The sequence below is a fragment of the Mus caroli genome, unplaced genomic scaffold (assembly GCF_978045245.1).
Source record: "Mus caroli unplaced genomic scaffold, Mus_caroli_1 scaffold_4, whole genome shotgun sequence".
Taxonomy (NCBI): Eukaryota; Metazoa; Chordata; class Mammalia; order Rodentia; family Muridae; genus Mus; species Mus caroli.
The window spans coordinates 12,193,076-12,221,044 of NW_028227259.1; the positions used below are offsets into that span (position 1 = coordinate 12,193,076).

Genomic DNA, 27,969 nt, shown 5'->3' on the forward strand with positions numbered 1-27,969 from the left:
CCTACATGAATGTGCATCGTGTGTTTGCTTGGTACACACAAAACTCAAAAGAGGGCATTAGATTCACTGCAGCTGGAGTGGGAGATGATTGTGAACCACCACGTAGGTGCTGGGTCCTCAGCAAGAGCAAGAAGTGATCTTATGAACTGAGCCATCTCTCTAATTCCGTTTTAACTTTTTAATGCAAACATTCCCAGTCACAAATTTCCTTTTAGAACTCACTTAACCTTATTCCCAAAGGTCCTAGAAAGTTGTGCCTGTTCATTTGACAAGGATTTAAAAGAAATGCTCTCTCATCTTATTCAATTAACTACTCTTAATTCAAGCAGACAAATAAGTTAAAAATAGTTAAATTGAGTTACCTCTAAGTTAATATTTCATGTGATCATATATAAAATGAAAATTTTAATATAAAATATAAAACACACACACACACTCACACTCACACTCACATACACACACAACTAGCAGGCTTAGCATGGTGGCACATGCCTTTGATTCCAGATCTTGGGACGCAGAGGCAGGTGGATCTCTGTGAGTTCAAGACCAGCCTGGCCTACTTAGTGATTATTTATGTTGGCTGAGGCTATACATTGGAACATTATCAACAAAAAAAAAAAAGAAAAGAAAAGAAAAGAAAAGTGTATGTGAGTGTGTGTGTGTAAGTGTGTCTGTGCACATGCATGCGTACGCGTGCTAGCAATTGTGTTAAAATATTTAGTCTTCAACTGAAATTTACAACGTTAGAGCTTTAAAATTAGAAAAAAATCTCTATCATATTTAACGAAGTTGCTTTGGGATCTCACTGCGATTTTGTTGGTAATTATAGTGCTTATAAAAATTGCAGATATTTTACATATTTATAACACATTTTATAACATATATGGCATATTAGCAAAATCTCAAACCACAAAAGGATTAATCTGGAACCATAAACCTGAAAAATTATAATGAGCATACCCATAGGACCACAGTTATATTTAATAATGTAAATGTAATATTTGCCTAAGTATGATGAGAGTACATTTTAGGGGTACTTACAGTTCCTGGGCGAGGATATGGGATTCTACCTTGATAGGATATCAGCTGGTGATTGGGCCCTTCCTTGTGGGCAAAGGGCCCATTGAATACAGTTTGTATATCAGATAAATGATACACACACACTGCCGATCCCTTAAAAACAGAGCTGAAAATGAAAAAAAGAGTCTCTTATTTTTCATAAAATATATTACAGTTGTTGTGGTAAGATGGCTCTGTGGGTAAACACATCAGCCACCAAGTCTTACAACCTGGTTTGAATTCTGTTAACACACAATATGGAAGCAGGAAGCTACCTTCCACATGTTATGCTCTGACCCTTCATGTGTGCTGTGTCATGCATATATATATATATATATATATATATATATATATATATATATATGTGTGTGTGTGTGTGTGTCACAAAATAAATAAAGAAGCCTGTGATAAAAATATATACTACACATAAGTAGTGTTCAAATAAAAAGCTGATATTTAGCTAAAAGCTAAGTACTTTTGTATACTTTAAAAATTTAATAATATCCAGTTATTTTGAAATAAGTAATAGATTACAAACCATTGCCATATTTAATTAATTAACTCAGGAGTAAACAATAATAAGTTAGAACAAAGTTCTTAACATTTCCAAAAATTAGAATTCTAAAATTTCTAGTTTATTTTAGCAGCAACAAATATTCAGCGATGATTGAATTTAACAATGTGAATGTGAGCACTCTGGCCAGGGAAGCAGATCAGTGCCTTGCTCAGCCAGCAATAGAGAAGCTTCCTTCTCAAGCAGAGGGGAACCAACCAAGAGACCCATAGCCGGATATTATACAGGGTAAAAGAACTTGTAACACTCTTCCCTGATAGGGATGTGTCCATCAAATCCCTCCCCACAGGGCTCAGCAAACTCAGTGGAAGGTCTAGCGCAAGAGCCAGAATGAAAGGAAGACATCAAGAAACAAACCCCTCTAAATCAACATTATCAGAGCACATATGAACTCACAGAGACCAGGGTATGGGTCTGCACTAGATGAGAACCAACAGCTAAGAGAAGCAGACATAGACCCCTCCCCCATCTTTCTCTCTGAAGCAAACTCCAGTTGATAACCCCTTGCAAATGCAAATTTAGTTTTCTCTAAGGGAGTCTGACTGGGGAAATGACCTCTTCTCAAGGGTAGGCTGCATGCCCAACAGGTGATAGCCAACAGGAAATCAACTCAAGGACATCTTTGGTGGTTCCTGTCTCAATACTGTCATGTCAGGACTTTTCCATTTTAAAAACAAAAAAATATTTTATGAATGTTGTTTTAACATTCATTTACTTGCATATTTTTCCTATCTCTATTCGCCCAAAAGTTCCTTTGCGTATATAGTATGACTTTCCAATTTAATGTTTTTATAGAATTCCTGAGTGTGCAAATGAGTGAGTCAGGCTTTATGTCTTCTCTTGGGCTATTTACTTCTGTCTGTTTGTTCTGTCCAGTTGATGTGTTAGTTTTTGGTTTATCTTATTATATTAAATTTTATTACTATCTCCTAGAAGTCTGTTTTCTAATGAGAGACAGAAAGGTAGTGGATCCAGATGTGAGAGATCTGGGGAGAACTGGGAGGAGTAGAGGGAAAGAAGCTGTAATCAGAATATATTATGTGAGGAAAAAAATCTATTTTCAATAAAATAAAAAACCGAAACTATGAATTTTTACTCTAATCAACCACAAACAGAATGTTGATTTCATGCTCTATTAATTCCCATTAATATGTGAACATCATGTTTCCTTACAGTAGTATTATCATAACTTGGCTGTTCTTCTATGAGAGCCTGACTGGCAAGTGGAGAAGTCCATGTTGTCTTTGTATGTGTATTTTTCCTTTAGTCACATTATGAAAGAGATCCAGGGATGGGGATGAGGAGAGAGCTCAATTGATAAAGCACTGACTTTGCAAGCATGAGAGTCTAAGATCAATCCCCAGTACCCACAGAAGAAAGAACAACAACTGTGAGTGATTAGTGAAGTGTGTTGATAACCGCACTGAGGGGGAGACATGCACTGGGTTTCACCTGCAACCTGTCCAGCCTGCAGCCTGGGTGAGCTGCAGACTTCTGAAAATCTCTGTCTGAAAAAGCAAGTTGGATGATGACTCCTGAGAAAGAACAACTGAGATTTTTTTCTGGCTTACACACACACATGCGCGCACGCACGCATGCATGCACACACAGCGTTTCATAAGTACTCTCACATAACAAGATGCATGCAAAGTCAGGCATGTGAGCACACCCATGCTTTCCCAAAGGATTCAAGGCCATTTTATTAAGGTCTATTTAGTCATAAATTTGTTTACATTCTTAATAAAAATTATTTCCATTATCATTAGGTCAGAATAATTGAAATCATGTTTTTGACAAATATAAAAGTAGAACATAATTATATTGAAATCAATATTTGATTGAAATTTTGGCAGTTTTGCTGCTTGATAAGCAATGTGAGACTACTTATCTGCTAGAACAGGAGCTGAGCCTACTGTCCGGGAGGCCTGTCTGAATTTCTTCCAGGGCAAACATAAGTGATTGTTCTTCACTATTCCTGCCAACTCTTTTATTATGAAAGGCTCATAGCAGTTTACAATTGTACCACCACATCTTATGCTCCTTTTTAAAACTATTTTGTGTGTGGTGTATGAGTGACTGCACATATGCATATGTCTATACATATTATGTCCACGAGTGTACAACTGTATGTGTGCATTCAAAAGTCAGTCCTCTATCATTGCCAGCCTTATTCCCTTAATATAGGGCCTCACAATGAACCTGAGACTTGCCATTTTGATGACACTAGTTAAACAGCAAACTGCTCAGGACCCACCCTCTCTACATCTGGAACAATCCCAGGGCTAAACGTGTGTTTCCATAGAGGTCAGGGTCTCATGGACAGCAAGATCTCTTTCTCACTGAGGCATCTCCTCAGGCAATTCCCTCATTTAAAATTAACTTATAAAAGAATTGTTTCAATAACTCCTTTGAAGTTTTCTATTAAGTAACAAGGAACCAATGCATACAACTAAAGGCTCAATAGACACATCTGGAGTTTGTGACTGAATTCACACTAACACCCTAGTACAAAACTAATCTACAGAAAAATGTACACATGAAATTTTGGGTCTATGAGAAAGGCATGCAAAACATGATAAAGTTGACATTGCACTCCTATTAAGCCAATTTTGAAATGCAAAAATATTATCATATTATAGAATAATAGAACCAGTTCAGTTTTTGTTCGATCCTCATAATAAAGGATGTAGATTAGTGAAGAACTGAAAGTTATTGCAATGCAAATTCAAACTTCTTTTTAGTTTTCATAATGCATAGTTATTATAAAATTTAAATAATTAAATATACACATTTTTATGGGTTCTCTGTATATACTTGTGTGCTACCACTGCCAAAATTCAGGAAAGAAACAGATCCATCATTACTAAAACCTAAGATTCTATAGATTTTATTAGAATTTCCTTTTGTTATTTAAATATTTACTTATTTAAATGCTTGAAGTATTTACTTCAAGCATTTTACTTCTTCAATTTAATTTATAGTTTCATTTTTTTTCTAAAGAACAACACATAATTGTTTTTAACAATTTAACTCTTTGCAAACTTTTTTTGAAAGAATTCCGTAAGATCAAATATATTTTGGTAATCTGGAACAAGTAAAGAGCAGGAACTGTTTAAATGAGGAGCTGTGAGTGCTCCAGTTACCTCGATGTGGTGAAGATGCCATACACCAGTGTTGTCCTTGGATTGTCAGTTTCCAGCAGAAAGACATCCTCTATACAAAGGAAAAGGACATTCTTTTAATCTTTCAATGACATTTTAATTGCTTAGTTTTGATTACCCCAAGACACAAATTTCAAGTATGAAAGGGAGTCCTCAGGATGCTGTTTCTGGAATCAATACAATTTGGTATAATGTGATGATGCATACTTAAATAAAATGCTAGCCTGGCATTGGGGGCATTTATGTAGACTATATCTCTATGAAAATGATGATGTATAAATGCTAAGAGGAAAACCCCAAATTGTACATAATGTGGACATTTGAAAACCTTACTTCTACAAGACACAAGAGAAAACATAGTTGTCTATGGTGGGAATGACACAGCTGTTCTCCTGTTGCTTGTTTCTGTGTTTTCTCAAAATCCTATACTGATGAAACAGTAAAGGACTTTTTTTTTTTAATTTTGAAATAATGAAACTGTCAAATTCCTCTCAACCTATGATTTAAAGTTATAATGCTGAAGATAATATTTTTCATAAGGCCCTTCCTTCATAAGACATAGAACTTTATATAGGCTTATGATTAAAATTTTCAGGAATATCTTACCTAATACAATTCCTCTAACAAGACTTTAAAGGATATTATAAGGCAGAGTCATATGTTTTTATAATATAATAAATTCACACATGAATTTTGACTCCTGAACAACCAAAGATTATTTGATAGTAAGTCCCTTTTAAGGTGAGCAACAGTCTCCTTAGGGTTTATAACATTGGATTTTGTAACAAATATTTATATTTCAACTCATATTAATCAAAATCTGAGAATGAATGTCTCATACATTTCAATGGACAATGTTTAAAAAGATTTGCTTCTTAATGAAGCTTAATTACCACAGCATTATGATATATAACATATCACATTAATATAGAAAGTTATTCATAGCTATACTACTAATCCTTATTTGATATGGAGACCATAAGCCTTCTGTCATAGGAGGAATACTTAGTCTAAATCACCAAGAAGAACCAAGCTAGGAGCATAATGCTTGTAATTTATAATTGACCATTTTCCTTAAACTCTACTAAATATTCTACTAAATGTAGTAGTTATATAAATATACATGCATGTCATTATATAAATTGATTTAAATCATATCAGAATATAATTAAGGATATTATATAATAATCTGATTTAAAATTTTTAAATTTAAATCAGAATATTACATATATATGTAATATTGATTTATATATAAAGAAGTAAACATATTACCTATATATAAATTATACAAGTCCTTCCACCCTATATTCCTTCATGTCCAACAGTATACTCAATGGTAAAAGAAATTATGAAAATACTAAATATACTGGTGAGCAGTGCGTGATTTCCCCATTCAAGGTGAAACACCTTTTACACTGTAAATATCCAAGGAAGATGCATCCTCTCTGAGACTTCATTAAGCCACTAGATGCTCCTAAAGTCTTCTGAGGAACAATGTGAATTCTTACATCCACCCACCTAGTTCATCAAAATGTGTCTCTGGGCCATCTTCATCTGTGACTGAGCATACAAGTCTTGCCTTTAAGAATGTGGTCCACTTGTTGACAAGACTACGTTGTCCACCAGTGTCATTCTGAAAACATTTTATAAACACAATTCAGATGATTGGAGTATTAAATTTTAAATTTAAACTCTAATTCATAATTTATTGTAATATGAAGATTAGAAAATACAGTCATTGTACAGAAAGAGTAGGCTATATAATCTTTTATAGTACAATGCCAGAAACAAATGGACTGTGTGGAGATACAAGTATATGGCTCAAGTGTTACAGTATGTTACATAAACTCTCATATGTGATGAATAGATAAATATTTGCCTCTTCCCAAAGCAAGTATTTATTCTCTTAAATATAAATGAAAATATGTTTAGCTTTCGGAGCTTACTATATTCAGAAGAATAGGTATATTCCATATCACATGGCTATATATAGTTCTACTTTACCTCTGTTCTCTCAGTATTTTTACTTAATCCTTAGTATTTCTGAGTGGGTTGTTTATTATATACATTTTCTTGGCTAACACACAGAGCATTGGATTTGCTCTTTCATACAGTCTACTGATGAGTTTTGTCTTCCCCTGTGTCCAATGGCCTTTTCATTTCTGTGAACTTTGCTATTTTGATGAAAATTATTAAGAAATAGTTGTGTTCTAGTCCACAGAATATTGAGGTAATAAAAGATAAGTAGGAACTGGACACTTCAATAAATACATCTGACAAATTATCATAAATAAGCCAACAAAAGTTTATAGTAAGCCTATAGAAGATAAAGTCATGAATTTTAGACAATATTTTTATATACACTGCCAATATACTGATGATTTGCTCTTTAAAAGTAGAAACGTATTTTTAAATTTTCCACTGGTATATTCAGTTCCACCATAACTACGCCTTACTGAGATTCAAGTGTCTTTTATTTACAAGAATTATTTTGTTTTCTTTGGTAATATGCAACGTCCCATTTGTGTGAATGCAGCACAGTAGGAAATTACAAAACTAGCCAAAATTAGTTTTATGTTTAGAACAATAATCAAAATATTTCCTTGAATATTTCTACTGAGATGTGGTACAGTTGTCTCACACACACTGTAAAATGCATGATATACTAAAAATCTTCTTTCTATAGTTTACTCATTGATAACGTTAAGCAATAAAAACACAAATAAATATCGGAAAGCATATAGATTATTTAAAATCTTTCTTTAAGTAGATATTCTAGCTCACTCACAGGGCATATTCTTGCAATCATGGAATGAATCTGTTTTGTGCTCCTATTGTTGTCAGTCAGTCTTTCTTTGAAGAAGAAATAGACCTTAGCATCATTTGGATCAGTGCCATCTGGGATCACATGTGCGTCCACAAACATGGGTTCTGCAAAAGAGATACAAAGATAATGTTCTCATGATTAAAAACCCACATACCATTCTTTGAAATAGACACAGACCCATTTCAACATTAAATAATCCACTGTATATAGGCAAGATTGCAAAAAGTAGTATCAACATACCTCATGGAGAGTATCACACATGCCAAACTAGAACTCTAGCTTGACAGATGTTTGTTTTCTTCAAGGAAGTCAAGAAGCAAACCACTCTTAGAGGCAGGCCCTATGCCTAGCAGTAGATGTCCAAAAATACCAATTCAATGGGATTTTTGGAGGGGCTCTATCCCCTAATGTTAGGTCAGGGAATTCTTTTGGTTTGTGTCAGTTTTACCTTATAGGTCTTTGTTTATACTTGTTTCATTTTTTTTTTGTCCTTTATTTTTTTTTTTATTTTTTTTTTAATATTTTTATTACATATTTTCCTCAATTACATTTCCAATACTATCCCAAAAGTCCCCCATAGCGCCCCCCACTTCCCTACCCACCCATTCCCATTCTTTTGGCCCTGGCATTCCCCTATATTGGGGCATATAAAGTTTGCAAGTCCAATGGGCCTCTCTTTCCATTGATGGCCGACTAGGCCATCTTTCGATACATATGCAGCTAGAGACAAGAGCTCCAGGGTTCTGGTTAGTACATCATGTTGTTCCAACAATAGGGTTGCAGATCCCTTTAGCTCCTTGGGTACTTTCTCTAGCTTCTCCATTGGGAGCCCTGTGATACATCCAATAGCTGACTGTGAACATCCACTCTCTTCAGTGTGTGTGAATGTGTTAGTGTCTGTGTCTATGTGAGTTTGTTGTGCTTATCTTTGGCTCGTTTTCACGGTTGGTTGTCTTGTCTTATTTGAATTCACTTGTTTTTCTTTATATTACAGTATTTTATTTTACTTTATTAGTATGACTTCGGTGCCTCTTTGTCTCTGATAAGAGATAGAAAGGGTGTGGCTCTGGATGAGACGAGATGGAGGGGAACTGGAGGAGTAGGGGAGGGAAAACTATAATCATAATATATTGTATAAAAAAAGTCTTTTCAATTAAGGGAAACAAGATACAACTTTAATCAGAAGAACAGGGAGAAGGAGGAGAGAGAGGAGAGGGAGGAGGAGGAGAGGGAGGAGGAGGGGAAGGATGGGGAGGGGGAGGAGGGAGAGGGGGAGGAGGGGGAGGAGAAAAGAGGAGGTCATAGTAGTGATGGGGCAGGAGAACCCTAACACTTTCTTTCCTTAAATGACGGCCAATGAAGTGAAGAGTAAACTTCCCAAGGGAAAAATTGTGGTTAGTGCAGCCATAGAAGCTTTCCTTGTTTCAGGAACAAAACAACTTTTTAGAACATTCTATTTCTAGATACACTGACAGAATAATGTGAAGAAGTAAAATGACAATCAGTGCTTTCATAAGTTGTCCTATCAGTGAAATAAAATGTTTAATTATGGTGATTCATGGTAAACTGCATCATTAACTAAATAGGCAATTTTGAGTGAGCTTGCAGATTCCCTGGGGGTTGAATGGCAAGCGCTCAGTGGTTTCCTTCCCCTCTACATGACAGAGACTGATTGTAATGTTACAGGAAAATCAAATTATTCTCCTTTCAGTGTGTAAATTCTTTGTGGCCCAGAGAATTTGAAACTAAACAAGTATTAGCATAAAATCATTATACCTTTGACCTATATTTTATATTAGTCACTTTTTTAAAAAGGAATTGTGATGGTTTGTATATTCTTGGATCAGGGAGTGGCACCATTTGGAGGTGTAGCCTTGTAGAAATAGGTGTGACCTGGTTGGTGTAGGCATGTCACTGTGGGTGTCAGCATAAAATCCTCACCCTAGTTGCCTGGAAGTCAGTCTTCCACTAGCAACCTTTGGATGAAGATGTAGAACTCTCAGCTCTGCCTGTGCCATGCCTGTCTCGATACTGCCATGCTCTCATCTTGATGATAACGGACTGAACCTCTGAACCTGTAAGCCAGCCCCAATTTTTTATAAGACTTGCCTTGGTCATGGTGTCTGTTCACAGTAGTAAAACCCTAACTAAGACAGTAATATATAACCCAAAATGGACAGGGAATCCACAACAGAGTCAAGTAACCTGGACCTTTGGGGGCTCCCAGAGACTGAACCACCAACTAAAGAGAGCAAGGGATGCAAATATATAGCAGATGTGCAGGTTGGTTTTCATGGGGTTCCCCAACACCTGGAGTAGGGGCTGACTTTGATTCTGTTGATGATTATGGACCCCATTCCCCTAGCTGGGACACCTTGTCTGGCCTCTGGGGAGAGGATGCACCTAGTCCTGCATTGACTTGATGTAGTGGGGTAGTGGGGAGCAGACACGATGATAGGGGATGGGGCAGGACAATAGATGACGACAGGAAACAAACAAGAAGTGGTTCCCCTTCTCAGAAGAGAAGAGGAGGTGATAACCAGGACGAGGATTTGTGTGAGGGGGTACTTGGAGGAGAGGGTGGCTGATACTAGAATGTAAAATGAATGAATAAATTAAAAATAAAAATTGATAACTAATTCTCTATCACTATAGGTTCTTAGTGTAAACAAACACAAACATATTACCATTTAACAAGTAGAAGTATTCATGATGGCTATCACTGACATTTGTATTTACACAGCTCTACAATTATTGTATCATTTATAAATCAATCAATTGGAATACGAATGATGGCTATTTATTTATCTTAAATATTGGTCACTTTGAGTATAGAAGTATAACTGCTCATGTAAGATCCTAATATTTTAGTTTTGAATTTCTTTTTCTATTACCAACATATAATTAAATATTAATTTAAAGTAAGATATAAGAGGAGAAAATGGAGTAAATGTTTCTTTACCACTCAGCCATTTTGAATTATGCTGATCAGTTCGAACTGCATTCCTCTTAGTTAAACTTCGGAAAATAGCAGCATCTGTTCCCATGAAGTCTATATACATTCCTGAGAAGAGTTCCTCATCTAGGAAAAAGGAAAATTTGTCAGAGAAATTCTAATGCATTTTGAGCTCACTTTAACATTCAAGGAGCTTTAGCAAAATACATTGTCCCAATTATTAGTAGAGGTTTGTAGTTATCAATTAGTTTCTTTTGTCTACAATTTACAAAACACTTGGTTTAATATGTTCTTATTGTGATAATTCTATATGGTTAGAACAAATTCAAAAATTACTTGTTCAAAATTTTAAGTAAGGAACAAATTTGGATGTAGGGCCATGTCATTCAACACACTGAATCTTAACGTTTTTATTCATAAATTATCAGAAATGAGCTACAATCATAACAGTACGCATCACATGTTAAACTTAGGATTTTGCCTAAAAGATGGACATAGTACTTTTATTACCTGATGACACAGAAAGTACAATAATATTGTAATGAACAATATTGGTGAACAAACTAATCATTTAAATCCTACATTTTGATCTTCGGTGGTACAAGGCTACTGGTAATGTAAACACAGCTCACTTTTTCAGCCATAACTCTGTTGTAAAAAATAAACCAATAGGGAAGAAATAAACAATTGTCATAACTGGCCTATTCAATTAGTTTAATATACATCTACATATATATGTGTGTCTACACATATGTAAATTAATGTATATGATATATTTGTCATTAGAATAAATATATATGCACATGCAAATATACATATATATCATTAGAAACTTTGAAGATTAATTTAAATTTTTATCCTAAGTATGGAGCTGTAAATATTGATTTGGTAAGAAGCAACATAGCCTTCTAGTACTAAACAGCTGGACAACATTTGGAGCGAGTGTCAAGTCCTCATGTTTGACCCATTGACCTGACCTGCTTCTGTGCAATGCTCTAGATTGCTCTCAGGATTGGGACATTTGAGCCATTCTCAATAATCCTGTTGGACAGGACAGACTACAGAATGAAATGTTTCTAAAATGATCCCATCAGGTTTTGTATGAGAGCCCCTATCAGTTAAGAACCTAGAATGACAGGCCTCTTGATATCCATTTCTTCTTCCCAGGAGGAACAACAAGCCCATGATGACACTTTAGAAAATGACAACGAAAATAAGAATCAAGCACTTTTAAATAGTTCAGCTGTTTAAACATTTGTTTGAATATTTGTTGTGTACACAGATTTGCCTATTAAGTCAATATAACACAATATCATTTCCCATTTTGTTATAGCTTATTAGTCATAAAAGCAGGGATTGTAAATCTCCACTGTTCAATAATATTGATGAACACAGCTTTTGGTTATATATACTTACCCGAGAGGGAAAGGAAAGAAATTTAGAAGTTGGCTTACAAATTTCAAACCCCATTTATCAAATATCACACTATCAATTATATCTAAAACCTTACAAAAGCCTAATTGTCAAACTGACTTCATGTCTTTCTTCATATCTTCAGTGCCTCTAGCAGCAGACAGATTATATATATGTATACATATATATGTCCTAAATAAGAACCCTAAATAGCAAAAGACCGCCAGGCTTGAGAGAGCAGATGCTTTGTGTATTGTAAAAAACAGAGTTATTCTAATTCATAACATTGATCATCATTTAACTGATAGACATATTTGAAACTTCTCTATTATTTTGTGACTTCAATCAAATGGACATAGCAAATCCTTACAGTACATTGAGAGATCCACACAAACAATGAGATGCAATTTTATGGAGATAAACCTTTGACAAGGCAAATAAACACACACCGATTCATGATCTTCTCATGTACATCAATAACTAGTTCAAACATATAAACTAATTTATAAGTTGTGTGTTCTCTATTCTTTAATCCCCTCTCCCCCTTCATTTCCTACTTACTGATCATAACAGACACAGTGTTCACATTCGGGTTGAAAGAGCATCGTCCTTTGCCAGATTCACACTTAGAGTCGATCATGAATACCTGGTCCTTTGTAGTAGAAAAATGTATCAGATGATAATATTACATTATCCAGTGAGTAGAACGAAACATAATTATAATTAATTTATTTTAAATGATTGTTATCAAATAAAATAAACCATCTTCAAAAGATGCTTTCTACCTCTATGTTTTCAATGTGCTATATTAAGACTTAATTGCCCTCTATGAAACAATCCATTTCTAAATTACTATGCTCTAATATCAGCAGGGCTAACCCTCATCACACTTTATAGCCCTAAGAACAACATTCCTGAAGTCAACATCATTAAGCCACTCTTGAAAATGTAAAATCATTATACAGATAGTTGGATATGTTTGTAGAGCCTTATCCAAAAGAAGAAAAGGAACAACAATTAAATAATCTAAGCAATGATTATAATGTCTCTAAAATAAGATATTTTAAAACTAAAGCTCCCTTAAGGTCTGCTTTCCCACCAAGGCAGATCATCAGCCAGATAGGTACACTCTACACCCTACAGTCTGCATGCCTCTCAGCAGATCCGCAGTAACCAGACATAGGTGAGAATCACATCCAAATACCCACAGAGTCCAGCTGACATAGGACCTATCCACCCTGCCAAGTCCATCTTCCTTCAGGTCCACATTTCTCCTGGGCCAAATCAGTGGGCCCAATACTCTCCCACCCCTTATAGCCTGTTTGCCTCTCTCAACAAAACTGAAGAAGAAAACTTCCCTAACCTAAAGAAAGAGATGGTCATACTTGTACAAGAAACCTACAGAACACCAAATAGATTGGGTCACAAGAAAATACTCTAGTCATGTAATAATCAAAACAATAAATGCACGGAACAAAGAAAGAATATTAAAAGCTAAGTAACATATGAAGGCACACCCATTAGAATTATGCTAGACTTCTCAACAGAGAATCTAAAAGCCATAATATACTGGACTGATGTCATCCAGACCCTAAGAGATCACAAATGCCAGCCCAGGATGCTATACCCAGCAAAACTCTCACTTACCATAGATGAAAAAAAACACATTTAAACAATATCTTTGTACTAATCCAGCCCTACAGAGTATACTGAAAGGAAATCTCCATCACAAGGAGGGTAACTACACTCAAGAAAACACAAGAAACTATACAATTCACAATAAACCCAAAAGAAGTCAATAATATACACATAATATCACATCCAGCAACAAAAATAACAGGAACTAATAATCTGTCTTTAGGATCATCTGTCTTTAGTATCTCTCAACGTCAATGGACTCAATTCCCCAATAAAAAGACACAGGCTAACAGACTAGATACATAAACAATATCCAGCATTCTGTTGCATACAAGAAACACAGCTCAGTGACAAAGACAGACACTACCTCACTGTACCAGGCTAAGAAAAAGTCTTCCAAGCAAATGGTCAAAAGAAATAAGCTGGAGTTGTCATTGTAATATCTAATAAAATAGACTTCCAACAAAAAGTTATTAAATGAAATGGGAATTCATCAATGGAAAAATCCACTAAGAGGAAGTCTCAGTTCTGCATATCTATGCCCCAAGTTCAAAGGCACCAATATTCATAAAAGACACTTTACAAAAGCTTAAAACACACATTGAAGTTAATACAATAATAGTGGGAGACTGCAACACTCCACTCTCACCAATGGACAAGTCATTGAAACAGAAACTAAACACAGACACAGTGAAATTATCAGAAGTTATGAACCAAATGGAATTAACAGACATCTATAGAATATTTCACCTCAAAACAAGAAAATATGCCTTCTTCTCACTACCTCATGGAACCTTCTCCAAAATTGACCATATAATCAGACACAAAACAAGCTTCAACAGACACAAGAAGATTGAAATAATCACATGCATCCTATCAGATCACCAAGGACTAAGGCTGGTCTTCATTAACAACAAAAGCAACACAAAACCCATATAGCATTGGAAACTGAACAACTCTACTCAATAATAACTTGTTCAGGGAAGAAATAAAAAAAGAAATTAAAGACTTCCTGGAATTCAGTGAAAATGAAGAGATACCATACCCTAACTTATGGGACAAAAATGAAAGCAGTGTTAAGAGTAAAATGCATAGCATTAAGTGCCTTCATAAAGAAAGTGGAGAGATTCCATACAACAGCTTAACAACACACCTGAGAGGTATAGAACAGAAAGAAGCAAACATACATAAGAAAAGTAGAAGGCAGATAATAGTCAAACTTAGGAGTGAAATCAACCAGTTAGGAACAAAATGAATGATACAAAGAATGATAATAATAATTTAAAAACCCCTAGATCTGGTTCTATGAGAAAAAAAATCAACAAGATAGATAAACCCTTAGTCAAAATAACTAAAGAGCACAGAGACAGTATCCAAGTTAACCAATCAGAACTGAAAAGGGAGGCCTAAGAACAGAAACTGAGGGAATTCAAAATATCATCAGAAGGCACTACAGAAGCCTAGTCTCTAAAAAACTGGAAAGTCTAGATGAGATGGATGTTTTTTCTGGACAGATACCATGTACCAAAGTTAAACCAAGGTCAGGTGAGCTGACTAAACAATCTCTTATCCCCTTAGGAAAGAGAAGTCATAAAAAAACATTTCAACCAAAAATATTAGCCCAAGGCCTGATGATTTCGTGCAGAATTCTAGCAGACCTACAAAGAAGACCTAATACCAACACTCCTCAAACTATTCCATACAATGGAAACAAAAGAATCACTACCTAATTCATTCTAAGAAACCAGAGTCCCTATGATACCTACACCAAACCAAGGTTCAACAAAGAATAAGAACTGCAGACCAATCTCACTTATGAATATTGATGCAAAAATACTCAATAAAGTTCTTGAAAACTGAATCCAGGAACACGTCAAAACAATTATTCACCATGATCAAGTAGGCTTCATTCCAGGGATGCAGGGATGGTTCAACATACAAAAATCCATCAATGTAATACACTATGTATACAAACTTAAGGAAAAAACTCACATGATCATCTCATTAGATACTGCAAAAGCCTTTGGTGAGATACAACTCCCCTTCATGTTAAAAGCCCTGGAGTCATCAAGAATTCATGGTGCATACCTACACATAATAAAAGCAATATGCAGCAAACCAACAGTCAACATCAAATTAAATCAAGAGAAACTAGAAACAATCCCACTAAAATCAGGAATAATAAAAGGCTGCCCACTCTCCCCCATCTACTCAATATAGTACTCAAAGTTCTAGCTAGAGCAATTAGACAACCAAAAGATATCAAGGGGATACAAATTGGAAAGGAAAAATTCAAAGTATAACTATTTGTAGATGATAGGATAGTGCACATAAGTGACCCCCCAAATTCTACCAGAGAATTCCTACAACTGATAAACAACTTCAGCAAAGTGACAAAGTGGTCGGACACAAATTAACTCAAACAAATTAGTAGCATTCCTTTATACAAATGATAAGCAGGCTGAGAAAGAAACAAGGGAAACAACACCCTTTACAATAGTCACAAATATTATAAAATATCTTGGTGTAACTCTTTCCAAGCAAGTCAAAGAACTGTACAAGAACTTCAAATCCCTGTAAAAAGAAATTGAAGAAGACTACAGAAGACGGGAGGATTTCTCATGCTCATGGATTGGTAGGACTAGCATAGTGAAAATTGCCATCTTACCAAAAGCAACCTAAAGATGCAATTATTCCTCATCAAAATTTCAACAGAATTCTTCACAGACATGGAAAGAGCAATTCACATGGAAAACCAAAAAACCCAGGATAGCCAAAACAATTTTCAACAATAAAAAATGTTCTGGGGGAGTCACAATCCCTGACCTCAAGCTGTACTACAGAAGAATAGTGATAAAAATCACATGGTATTGGAACAGAGACAGGTCAATCAATGGAATAGAATTGAAGACCCAGAAGTAAACCCACACACCTATGAACACTTGATCTTTGACAAAGAATCCAAAATCAGACAGTGGAAAAAAGAAAGTATCTCCAATAAAAGGTGCTGGTCTAACTGGCAGTCTGTATGTAGATAAATGAAAATAGATCAGGATTTACTACCTTGCACAAAGTTCAAGTTCAAGTAGATCAAGAATCTCAAACTAAACCAGGCATACAAATCTATTAAAAAGGAAAGTGGGGAAGAGCCTTAAAGTCATTGGCACATGAGAAATTTTCATGAACAGAACAGCAGTGGCTCAGTCTCTAAGATCAACAATTGATAAATGGGACCTCAGGAAACTGAAAAGCTTCTGTAAGGCAAAAGACATAATGAATAGGACAAATTGGTCACCTACTAGGATATAAATAAATAAAATAAAATTTAAAAACCCTAAAGCTCTATGTTGCTATTTAATTTTTGTGGAACATGTTTTCAAGATTTATTTGTACATGAAATAAAAATAGTTAAATAAAAGGAGGCCATAAAATTGAGAGGTTGTAGCAGAGGGGAAGATGGGAGAAGTATCAGGAAGATGAGAAAGAGGGAAATTGTGTCATTATATTTTAATTTTATAAAATCTGGGTAGTAGATGACAATCATTTGACCTTCGTTGACCTCAATGGTCATGGCAAAAAAAATTTAAAATATAAGAGAATTTGCATCATGGTAATCAGAGTTGAGAGGCTAGTTAGAAATGGCTTTATTAAATGAGGACAAAATACATAGCCAGAAGTTTGCTTTACTTATAGAAAATATTAGTTTGCTTTTGATAGATGAAGTATGATATAGTGGGAGTTATCCCAAGGCAATAATAGCTAAGTGAAGATAAAAAGAGAATGCAAATTCAGCCTCCTGACACCTAACACATCTGCTGTATGAAGAAAATAATTATAAAACTGAAAGAAAGCAGGAAAATTGAATAATCTTGCTTGTGGTCCTAGAGGCAGGAGCTGATTTCCCTGGATAAGGCAGTGTTGGCAGAGGAGGAACTGATAAAATAGCCTAGATGGTCTCTAGTGGCTCATTCCTTCACCACTTGGCATCATCTCCTCTCCATGATCCTGATTACAGTCTAGTTACAGTCTACAGTGGTGAAATATGAATAATCTACTTCAAGAAGAAATAAGAAATAAGACTCTTCATCTACTTCCTAAGAATTCAGCACTATTCTTCCCTGGTTCGTCAGTAATCCTTCTTTTCTAAGTTTTTGTGCACTTGACTTTGTAATATTTGAGTCCTAACTTTGCATTTTAATAACATTTGAATTAGCTCTTCTATGGCATTTATATACATACTTTGTTATACCTCCCTTGACTCCATCCACCTGTCCCTCTGCACCCACTGAGCACTCTCTTCCCTTCCTGCTATCATATCTCAGATATTCCATCACCACCCACACGCCACTGCCCCCCTCGCACATAAAGTTAAACTCTATGATGTGCATGTGAGATGAAATATGTAGTGTTTTTTCTCTGTCTTTGTCAACCTTTCTGTGACTAGCTGTTTCAGATACAGCTGCTGTGATTTCCCTGTGACTCGGGACTGTGAGCTGACGAAACCATTTCTCTCTCTAGTTGCATTAGGCAGAGTAGAGTATTTTACCTCAGCAACAGAAAAGAAAGCAAGGCAGTGTCCTCTCTATATACTCAGAAGTAGAATAGCTGGGTTATAGTGGTGCTGCCTACATCTTCTTTTAATCCATTTTTATTAGATAGTTTCTTTATTTACATTTCAAATTTTATCCCCTTTCCTCATTTCCCCTCTGAAACAACCCCCCCACCATATTAATCCTAAGCAGCTATGCAGGAGCTCTCATCAGCAAGGAGTACAACACCATTCTCATTGTGTTCTTAACAGCATTTTTTTCTGTACACAAACAGCAAACTTGCTGAGAAAGAAATTAGGAAAAGTATTCCATTCACAAAAGTTTCCAGCCTACCTCGAGGATAAGCTTAACCGTGTAGGCAAACCCCTCTACAGTGAAGACTAGTATACTCAAGAGAGAATTGTACAAAGACACTAGAAAATGGAAAGACTTCCTATGCTTACTAATCCACAAAGTTAGCATTGTTTAAATGGCTTTATATCTAAAAGTGGTTTGCAAGTTCAACAAAATCAAAATATCAATAATGCATTTTTCAGAATTAGGAAAAACAAACTTAAAATTCATATAGAAACAAAAAGGTCCTGAGTAGCCAAAGCAAATGAGCAGAATGCACAACTCTAGCGGCATACAATTGGTGACAGTTAATTATACATGAAGTCACAGTGACAAAAAGAGCAGGTGAGAGTCAACATGGCCGCTCATCAGGTTTTCTGACTGTGTGGAAGAAGAGCTCTATGTAAAATGTTTGACAAGGCCTGGATAACTGGAAGAGGAGTTGTTAGGAGAAGCTACATGCCTGAGAAGTTTATCTATGGTTAGAGGAGGAGAAATCCGAGAAGTTACAGTACAGAGATAACTTAACAAAAGGAAACAGTTCTGTCTGAAAATGGAAATGAGATTAAATGGTGAGAAAAAGGAGGACCATATGACTTTTATTCATCTAATTGCATATGAGTATATATATATATATATATTTCATATATAAATTATATGAAATGTACTAGACAGTAATCTCTGTCCACCTATGTTAGCAGTAAAGGACATTGCTGCTGACTAAGGAAAAATAATTTCAAAAAGAACACGAACAGAAATATCTGGAGCTCCATATCCACAATTCTGATCTTTAAAAGCCACTTAAGACATGACTTAGGAACTGGACTTTCTAAATTTAAGTTAAATAACAAACTAAAGATCACTTTACGTAATTCAGTTTCTAAAAAACCGTGTTATGGGAAATAAAGAATCAAAGCTGGGTAAGGCTCCATGCATGGCTTTTTTTTTTCTGCATGGCTTCTACAGTCTTCTGCTGTACTGGGCAAACAAACCCAGCCTTTGATAGCACAGTTCAAATGCAGCCAGCCTTCTGTTTGACTATACATTAACTGACTGTTTGACTAGTATTACGCAAACACCACACCATAGTAAGTCATATCACCTTAAGCAATAAAAGTGTGAGGTGAGAATGAATGAACATAGGGTAATGTTAGTTTTAAATGAAGGCATGGTTTATCGATTTAGAAAGTTATTTTTCAACAAAACATGTAATATCCTGTTTCAAACACATCTTAAAATATATATCCATAAGGGTGAACTGAAATTAAAATATAAGTGAAATGAATATATATTTAAAAGAAATAAGAATAAACATGGTATTTTTTGCTTCTGAATTTAATACTTTATATTTAATACAATATGAAATTACAGTTTTCCTTTATTTTAAAGTTTGTATGTTTAGAAAATAGTAAAAACATCTAACTTGAAAGTCCAATAAACACAATTTAGCTTCCCTTGACAGACAACATCAATATAAAATATATTTCTGTGTTTAAAAATATGAAAATATTTTTATTATCACTGATAACCCCAAATCTTTAATTCTAAAATACTATCAAGTTTCTGGCAGTAACACCAAAACTGACAGTAGAAACTGTCAGGCTTACCTCTGACCTCCTTCCCCGGTTCAGGTAAGTGCACACTGGGCTGAACGCTCCACTCCCACAGACATATAGGTGAGTACGGTTGAAGGTCTGAATAACCCGGACGAAATTTCCACAGCCATGCTGGCAAAAGAAAGCCATTTAGTGAGTCCACATCTTCCTACTGTCTACAGCAGCTCTGCTAACCTGAGCTCTGCTGTGGAAGCTGACCTCTGCTGTTATCAAATCCTACAGAAACTGTATACAACTTGAAAGGCAATCTGGAAACACCCATCTAACTTACAGAAGAAGAAATCAGATGTTGAAATTTGGCAGCTGAAAAGTCTAGCTGCTTGTGGATGGCTACAGCATTAGTACAGAAGGATACCTCAACTGAGATTTACCAAACCTAAGCTGGTGATCTCAGGACACCAGGCGTTTTCTGTGACTAGAACAGACAAAGCCTCTCTTACAGAGCTCAGGTGGAAAAAGGAGGGATTCATACAGTCTTTGCTGTTTCTACTTCATCTTTCCCAATTCGGGGAATTTAGGTGAAAATGCTCTCGAGTTTATTCTCCACAACATGTTAATGAGTCTAAGTTTGGACATGTTCATCTGCACATTTTCTACCTGTTTAATGCTATTGTTAGGGGGCATCTTCAAAAAAAAACAAACCAAACAAAAACAAAACAAAAAACCAAAAAACAACAAAGAAACAAAAAAATCCAAAACAACAACAACAAAACAATAAGAGAACAACCTGCTTTATTACAATCATCTGTGTTGTGAATAAGCAGTATCAATTAAAATAAATCATTTTTACTGCAATGCTTCATATGCTGTATGAGGTTACATCATACATATGTGGGAAGGTGGTTGTGTTGATGCACAATCATATATGTGTGCTTGTTGTGTATGGAGACTTGATATTGATGTCAGGAGTCTTTCTCAATCACTCTTCAACGTATTCATAGAGTTAAAACTAGAATTCACTAATATGGATAAACTGGCCAGACAGTTTATTCTGAAAAATTTATGGTCACCATCTCAGCACTGGAATGACAGGTGACTCTGCCACTAAGTCCACCCAGCATAGCATTTACAAGGGTTCTCTGGACTTGAACCCTGGTCTTCACACTTGCTGCTTACATGCTAAATGCTTTAACAGCTCATCTGTCACCTAAGCTGAACCTATGTCAGGTTTTATGCTGAACAGTTTTACAAGCTCATTCTTTTATATGATCAAGTTCAGAAATGCAGGCATACAACATCCAGTCAGCAAGGTGAATCAACAGCAAAGTTTATTTTCACCAAGCCCGAAGCCCTGAGTTTCATCCCCAGAAAGTACAGTGTAAAAAAAGAAAAAAGAAAAATAAAAAAGAAAAGAGAAAAAAAATACATTCTCAGACTTCCACTTCTGTTTTTTTGTACTTACAGAAATCACACACAACTAGATAGATAGATAGATAGATAGATAGATAGATAGATAGATAGATAGATAGATGATAGATGATAGATAGAAAAATAGATAGATGATAGATAGATAGATAGATAGATAGATAGATAGATAGATAGATAGATAGATAGATTCAAAAGAGTAATGCAGACATACACTGAGCACGCGCGCGCGCGCGCGCACACACACACACACACACACTGTATAAACATGTTTGAAGTGAAGTTGTGCTCACTCATATTCCATATTATCATGAGTTCACCATGGTAGCCATGGCCACCTTTTCTACTTAATACATGAAAGTCATCTTAGAATACATGCAAAGCTGCAGCTCTCTATAAAGGATGGTGGAATCATTCTGTCTGTCCAGCATCCCCACTAAATAAGCTTTTCATTTCCTGTTTCTCACTTGGTTCCAGTTTAAATGGGCAAGGGTGTCATTGCTGTACTTCTAATTATCTGTGACCTTTCAGGAGTCTGTAAGTTCTCCATGGCCAAATTAATCACTCCAAACTCCACAGATGATAAGCTCATTACTTTTGCTGATTATAAATTAATCAAGCCTGAAACAGAATGATATTCCCTCTACAAAGTCATTTTTCTCTCCAAGAACATTATTGAAAATACTTTTATCATCTGAGGTGAGTATTGTGTAATAAAAGCTATAAATATATCAAATTTAATGGCATTGTCTCTCTGTATAGTTTATAATATGTGCTTCTCTTTCACTGTTTCTGGGTCCACCATATAGCTAGTATTTATGTTACTACACAGTACAACAAAGTGCTACAATAAAAGCTAAACTTGATTAAAAATTTATATTGTCTTATATATTCCATCAATTTTATATTCATTTTTACTTGTCAGCAAATATATATTTCTTTTTGTGCATGGGAATTCTAAGCAAATATTTCTACTATAAATTATTAATAAAACTTTAATTCTAATGTCAAAGAAATTAATCCTTAAAACCCAGACTATACACTTTATTTTAAAGTTAAGACAGTAGTAGGCTATGTTAAATACACAGTGTTATTTCTTGACCCCTGCTTTTAGAGGTACCCGGAGGTTAAGTATATAACCAAAGATGATAACATAATACCTGGAATAAACTGCCTCACTGAAGAGTAGTGTGTGTGTGTGTGTGTGTGTGTGTGTGTGTGTATTACATGTCTGTGTAAGATTGTGTGTGTATTACATGTCTGTGTAAGATTTGTGGGCAGAGACATGTGGTTATCTTTTTCACACTCAAGTTTAGTCACTCTGGAATTCTCTATACATTAACTTCCAACAAGACATGCTTCAGTGAAAACTTAGAAAGGGGAGTCTCCAGCTGCTTTGCCTTGAGCTCTGTAGACAACTGACTTGGATAAATCGTTGCTATAGTAAAAGGAAAAAAGTCAACAATACATTTTATATTTTCATTCATAGAACTATACTTATTTCATCCTATGCATATGTCTATTTATTATCGATAATACTTTCTTTCTTATGTGATAGGAGGCATGGGAGTAATTATTTCCTCTACTTTACTATTATGATTTCCTAGAACACTCAATGTTTCACTTTATAACAGATATGTATTGAGCATTTTGTATATTTTTCTTAAGGAGTTTTCATGATTCATTATTTTTTTCTTTTTGCATCTCAGTTTCCTTAGAAAAATAAACCAAAGATACTTTGGTTGCCTTTATTCATATAGATAGCTACAGTAAGAAAGGTTTCAAACACATGTATAATAATTAATCCATACCTTTACCCATCTTATCATATATCACAGATTAAGAACCCACATTTTAATTTTACAGTTATTAATACTTATGCAACCTTAGCATTTTTATATTATTAACATTTTCAGGCTCCTCTATCCACATACTTTGATTGCATTTAGTCTCACAGCAATGCTTCAATTAAGTAGCTGAATTTCAATTTACTAATAAAGAAGTTTATCTCCAAAAGAGATTAAATGGAGTCTTCCCCTTGGACTGGGACTCTGGCCACTACTATTGTCTATATTTTCTCCAGCATTTTCACTATCAGCAGACAAATTTCTACTATGTGATACTCAATGCACCTCCTCCTTCCTCCTCTAGAGAATACTCAAGTGATGCTGAACAGGTGAGGCAATCTTGAGAGCTCTGCTTTTCCCTTGTACAGCATCATTTTTTGACCTTATCAATTCTGACATAAACTGCTGTGTAAAATCCTTTTCAGCAAATATTTATTAAGACACTGTATTTAGGGTTAGGAACACTTGAATGCCTAATCTACTTTCTGCCTTCAAACAAAGAGGAGAATATATCAATCCTGTGGTAAGATCCACGAAGTCATCATAGGGTTCTATACTAGTACATACATGCATCAATATATTCATATATGAACTTAGTATAAAGCTTTAGAATAAATATAATTTCATCTTGGTCTGGTATAATAATGTTAACAATCAAGATACATAATGAAAGAATTTTCCAAATGAAATCAGTACAATCAATCAACGAAGTCATGAGTCTGGAGAGATAGCTCCGTGGCTTGCCTAAAAGATATGTGTTTGGTTGCCAGCACTGACATTAAACGGCTCACAACCAGGTGTGTCACCAGCTCCAATGGATTGGAAATCAACTTTTAGCCTAGGCAGGGAGGCTCTCACATGCACATAACCACACACTGACATAGACACATATCTATAATTAGAAATGAATAAACAGATAAAAACAAAGCAAGTGCATGCATTGGTGGGCTTTTCTTTATTTTGGAGTGAATGTCCTAGGATTACATTGAATTCAGAGTCCCATGCCATGACATAAGGAAGTCATGGGAGTTGGTCTGTCATTGTGTCATTGTCTTCACATACACAGAATACTGATAGGATTTAATACTGATAGGATTAAATCTAACCAAATATGCAGATCACAGAACAGAACCTGGTTTTAAACTCTGGCTTTAAGTTTTTCCAAATGTCATTAAGTCCATTATATAGGTTTTCTATGGTTCAAATTTTGTAGCAGGAAAATGACAGTAATAACATTTGTTTTGAGCAACATATTAATAAAGTAGTATGAACATTTTGATTTGGGTAGGCCATGTGTCCTTTAGAGATTAGTACTAGTCCTGTTCATAATACTAATATGGAAAAGATTTGGTATTGAAGACTTTAGTATAAATAAATATGAACTATTCCATTTTAATTTTTTGGTTTTTTAGAGATTAATATAATTACATCATTTCTTCCCTCCTTTTTCTCTCTACAATGCTTCTTATTTATCTCTACCTCCATTCTCTTTCAGAATCATTTTTCTTTATTTGTTGTTACCTGTGTGTGTCCATGTCTCTGTGTGTGTGTGTGTGTGTGTGTGTTTGGTGTGTTACATGTTTTTTTTTTCAGGGCTGTCTCATAGGTATTTGATAATCACTTGGTGTGTTTTTTGACTTGAGTTGTTTTCTCAAAAGCGTTCCCCCATTCACATGATTTGTTGGACAGGGATGTCTGAGAGATTCCCACAACATTATGGGCTATTCATATATATGGGCTATTCATATATATGGGCTATTCATATATATATATATATATGAATATATATATATATATATACACACACACTTTGGGGGGTTTCATCATGATATGAAAGCATGGCAAAATGGTGCTGTGGCTCTGTGGAGGTGGGAACTTGTAGCAAGTGTTCACACAGCCAGGACCAAGAAGCCGACTGAGAAATTCAGAAGCAAAAATGCTTGCAGTTTTCCAAGGCTAGTATTTATTGTGCCAGTTTGGGCCACCTCCTAAATGTACTTTAACCTTTAAAATAGTGCCGCATAATGAATACTGAGACATCAAAACAGAAGCCTGTAAGGAGCATTTTAGAGCCAGACCATTAACACTAGGTATCTGCTTACCCTGGTTCTTGCCAGGTAATGGCCTGTGTCACTTATCATGCCTGATGGGAATTCCATTATTCATGCTAAGCCAATTCCAGCACTGTGCCTGTGTGTGTGTGTGTGTGTGTGTGTGTGTGTGTGAAGAGGATGAACACAAACAAAACGTGTGAAATTCTTAAACAACTAATAAAATAGTCAATTTCTATGTTCTAAAAGTAAAATAGTACATAATTCAGTAGCAGGTATTTCAACACTGTGAGTGTATTTGCAAACACTTGGTGTCATTGAGAAGTAAAACACAATATGTTGTCTATAGAACATTCATTTTATCTATTGCCGGTTGTTTTATATTCTCTAGCCTTTTCTCTTGAAGTCAAACTAAGAAGAGGTCTCTGTAAGGGCTGCACCCATAGCACACAAGCTGTATTTGTTGGATTCTCTCTTTTCCTACACAGGTAGTATAGGTAGCTGAAAGAATTTCATAGACTATTGTTTCCAAGGTCTTAATAGTTTTATCTGCAAAATCAAAACCCGTTCAGTTTAGTCATCAAAGTTCATAGAACAGATCTCTCCATGGATGACCTCCCAAGTGTATCGCTACTGGCTATACAGAAGAATTAACAATATGCATGCTTGATACTACAGCACAGTAGAATTGTGGGGAAATGCAGGCATGTATTGATTGAAGATTTTATTAAATAACTTTTAATCATCACAAAACATATAACAATAGGTTTCTATTTCACCAAAGGGGGAAAATGGCCAAGTGAATTGGCTAAGACACATTAGAAAAACATCAAAATCACTATTTGGAAACTGAATGTGCAGTCTACATAGTCTCCCTGTAGCAATTGCTGTGAATCAGAAATGAAACCTTCTTGAACAAAGTACCAGGAAATTCAGTAATATTGCCATGGGATATTGTTGTGGTGAAAGGCACGACATGATCAGACACGCACCAGTGAGAAACTGTTGTCACGAGGAAGTGGAGGAAAATTGTTCACCACATGGGCAATTTTGGAAAGAATACCCCCAGAACAGCACCTTTGTCCATAGCACTGCCCCACATTCGGTTGCTTCCCTGGATGGCCAACAAAATGTCCAATTTTTCTCCTGGATTTTTACCCACTAGGCTTCCATTACATTATAACTATGTGTTGTCCTGTTTCTTCTACCTCTTTTCTGTTTCTGTTTTCTGGATGAAATATAAATTGAAAATGTAAGACTTAGGCCTGGGTCATGCTTGGAAATGGTTTGCAAGAACTCTTGTGGATTATTACTGTGAGATCGTTCACTCTAGAGCTGCAGTTCTCAACCTTCCCAATGCTACCACCCTTTGAAACAGTTCCTCATGTTGTAGTGACACTTCCACCTTAAAATTGTCTATGTTGCTACTTTATAACTGTGATTTTGCTCCCATTATGAATCACAATGCAAATATCTGCATCTTCCAATGGCCTTATGGATCCTTGTGAAGTCTAACTGCTCCCCAGAAGGTTGGGACCCACAGACTGACAGTCATTGCTCTAGAGCCTTTGGTTGCCTGGACTTTCCTCAGTCTTTACACAAGCTTTTATCTGTGACTGTCTTCAGAGATTGTCACACTGAAAAAAGTTCCTCTCATTATGGATTCATTTTGATGGTGACTGGCCTATCCCAATACCTCTCTGGAGCACTTCCTTTCAAGGCTCCATATAGACATCAATCCTTTCAGCACCTCTTGTTTCTACTGCAATGTGCTCAGTCAGACTTTTCTAGACAAAAAGTTAATGCTAATACTTAATATGATCTCAAAACCAGATGCATAAGTGTAAGTATATTAGATTTCCTACACAATATTTTTTTTCTATTGCATTCTTTAATTTGCATCTATTTTCTTGCTTATTTAAAATAGGTCAAAGTTTTTCAACTAGATATGGGGAAGAAAAGCAAAAATAGGTCCATGTTTACACCAATTATGTCTTTCATAACTAGAATTATGCTAAATATACAATTGGTTCTTTATCAAATGTACTTTATCAAATGAAAAATTGAGAGTAAATATAAATGAAAAGAGAGAACTTTTATCAAATTATTTGTCAAAGGGCATTTGTATCTTTGATACTAATCTCATCATGGTATTTGTCATGATTTGAAGCAAAAATGCATATATATATATATATATATATATATGTATATGCATGATTGTGTTCATCAAAGACTAGCTCAATGCATTTCTTATGCAATATTCAAGAATAATTTAGTGTCAGTGAGAGTAAGTCATGCACAGAGATCAATACAGGTTCCTTACTTGACTCTCTACTGAAGTCCAGTTAAGGGAATCCATTTTGCACAAGTGTTGAGCTGCCCATTTGTCAATATTTGCTTTGATTGTGGTTTGCAATTGTTTTAATTAACAAATGTACTATTCATCATTGTTGACTTATTTATCTGGAATTTGCAGGCTCATGACTATTTTTCTATCAAGAATCTTAAGAATAGTTCCCATGGTATCTGGGAGTTACTCCAGACACTCACAGCATCATTATTTCAGCAGCCTGCTGAGA

At 35.3% G+C, this 27,969-nt stretch overlaps 1 protein-coding gene across 1 annotated transcript in view; it reads right to left on the reverse strand.

The window, feature by feature from the left end:
• The window catches only part of Sema3c (semaphorin 3C), a 162,372-nt gene that overhangs the window by 58,028 nt on the left and 76,375 nt on the right, over positions 1–27,969 (reverse strand). The window contains exons 5-11 of the mRNA XM_021161998.3: positions 20,119–20,238; positions 12,552–12,642; positions 10,584–10,703; positions 7,583–7,725; positions 6,313–6,427; positions 4,777–4,846; positions 1,042–1,186 (exon numbers count right to left, since the gene is read on the reverse strand). Of these exons, the coding sequence (XP_021017657.1) occupies positions 1,042–1,186; positions 4,777–4,846; positions 6,313–6,427; positions 7,583–7,725; positions 10,584–10,703; positions 12,552–12,642; positions 20,119–20,238 (804 nt within the window). The remainder of the gene's footprint in view (positions 1–1,041; positions 1,187–4,776; positions 4,847–6,312; positions 6,428–7,582; positions 7,726–10,583; positions 10,704–12,551; positions 12,643–20,118; positions 20,239–27,969) is intronic.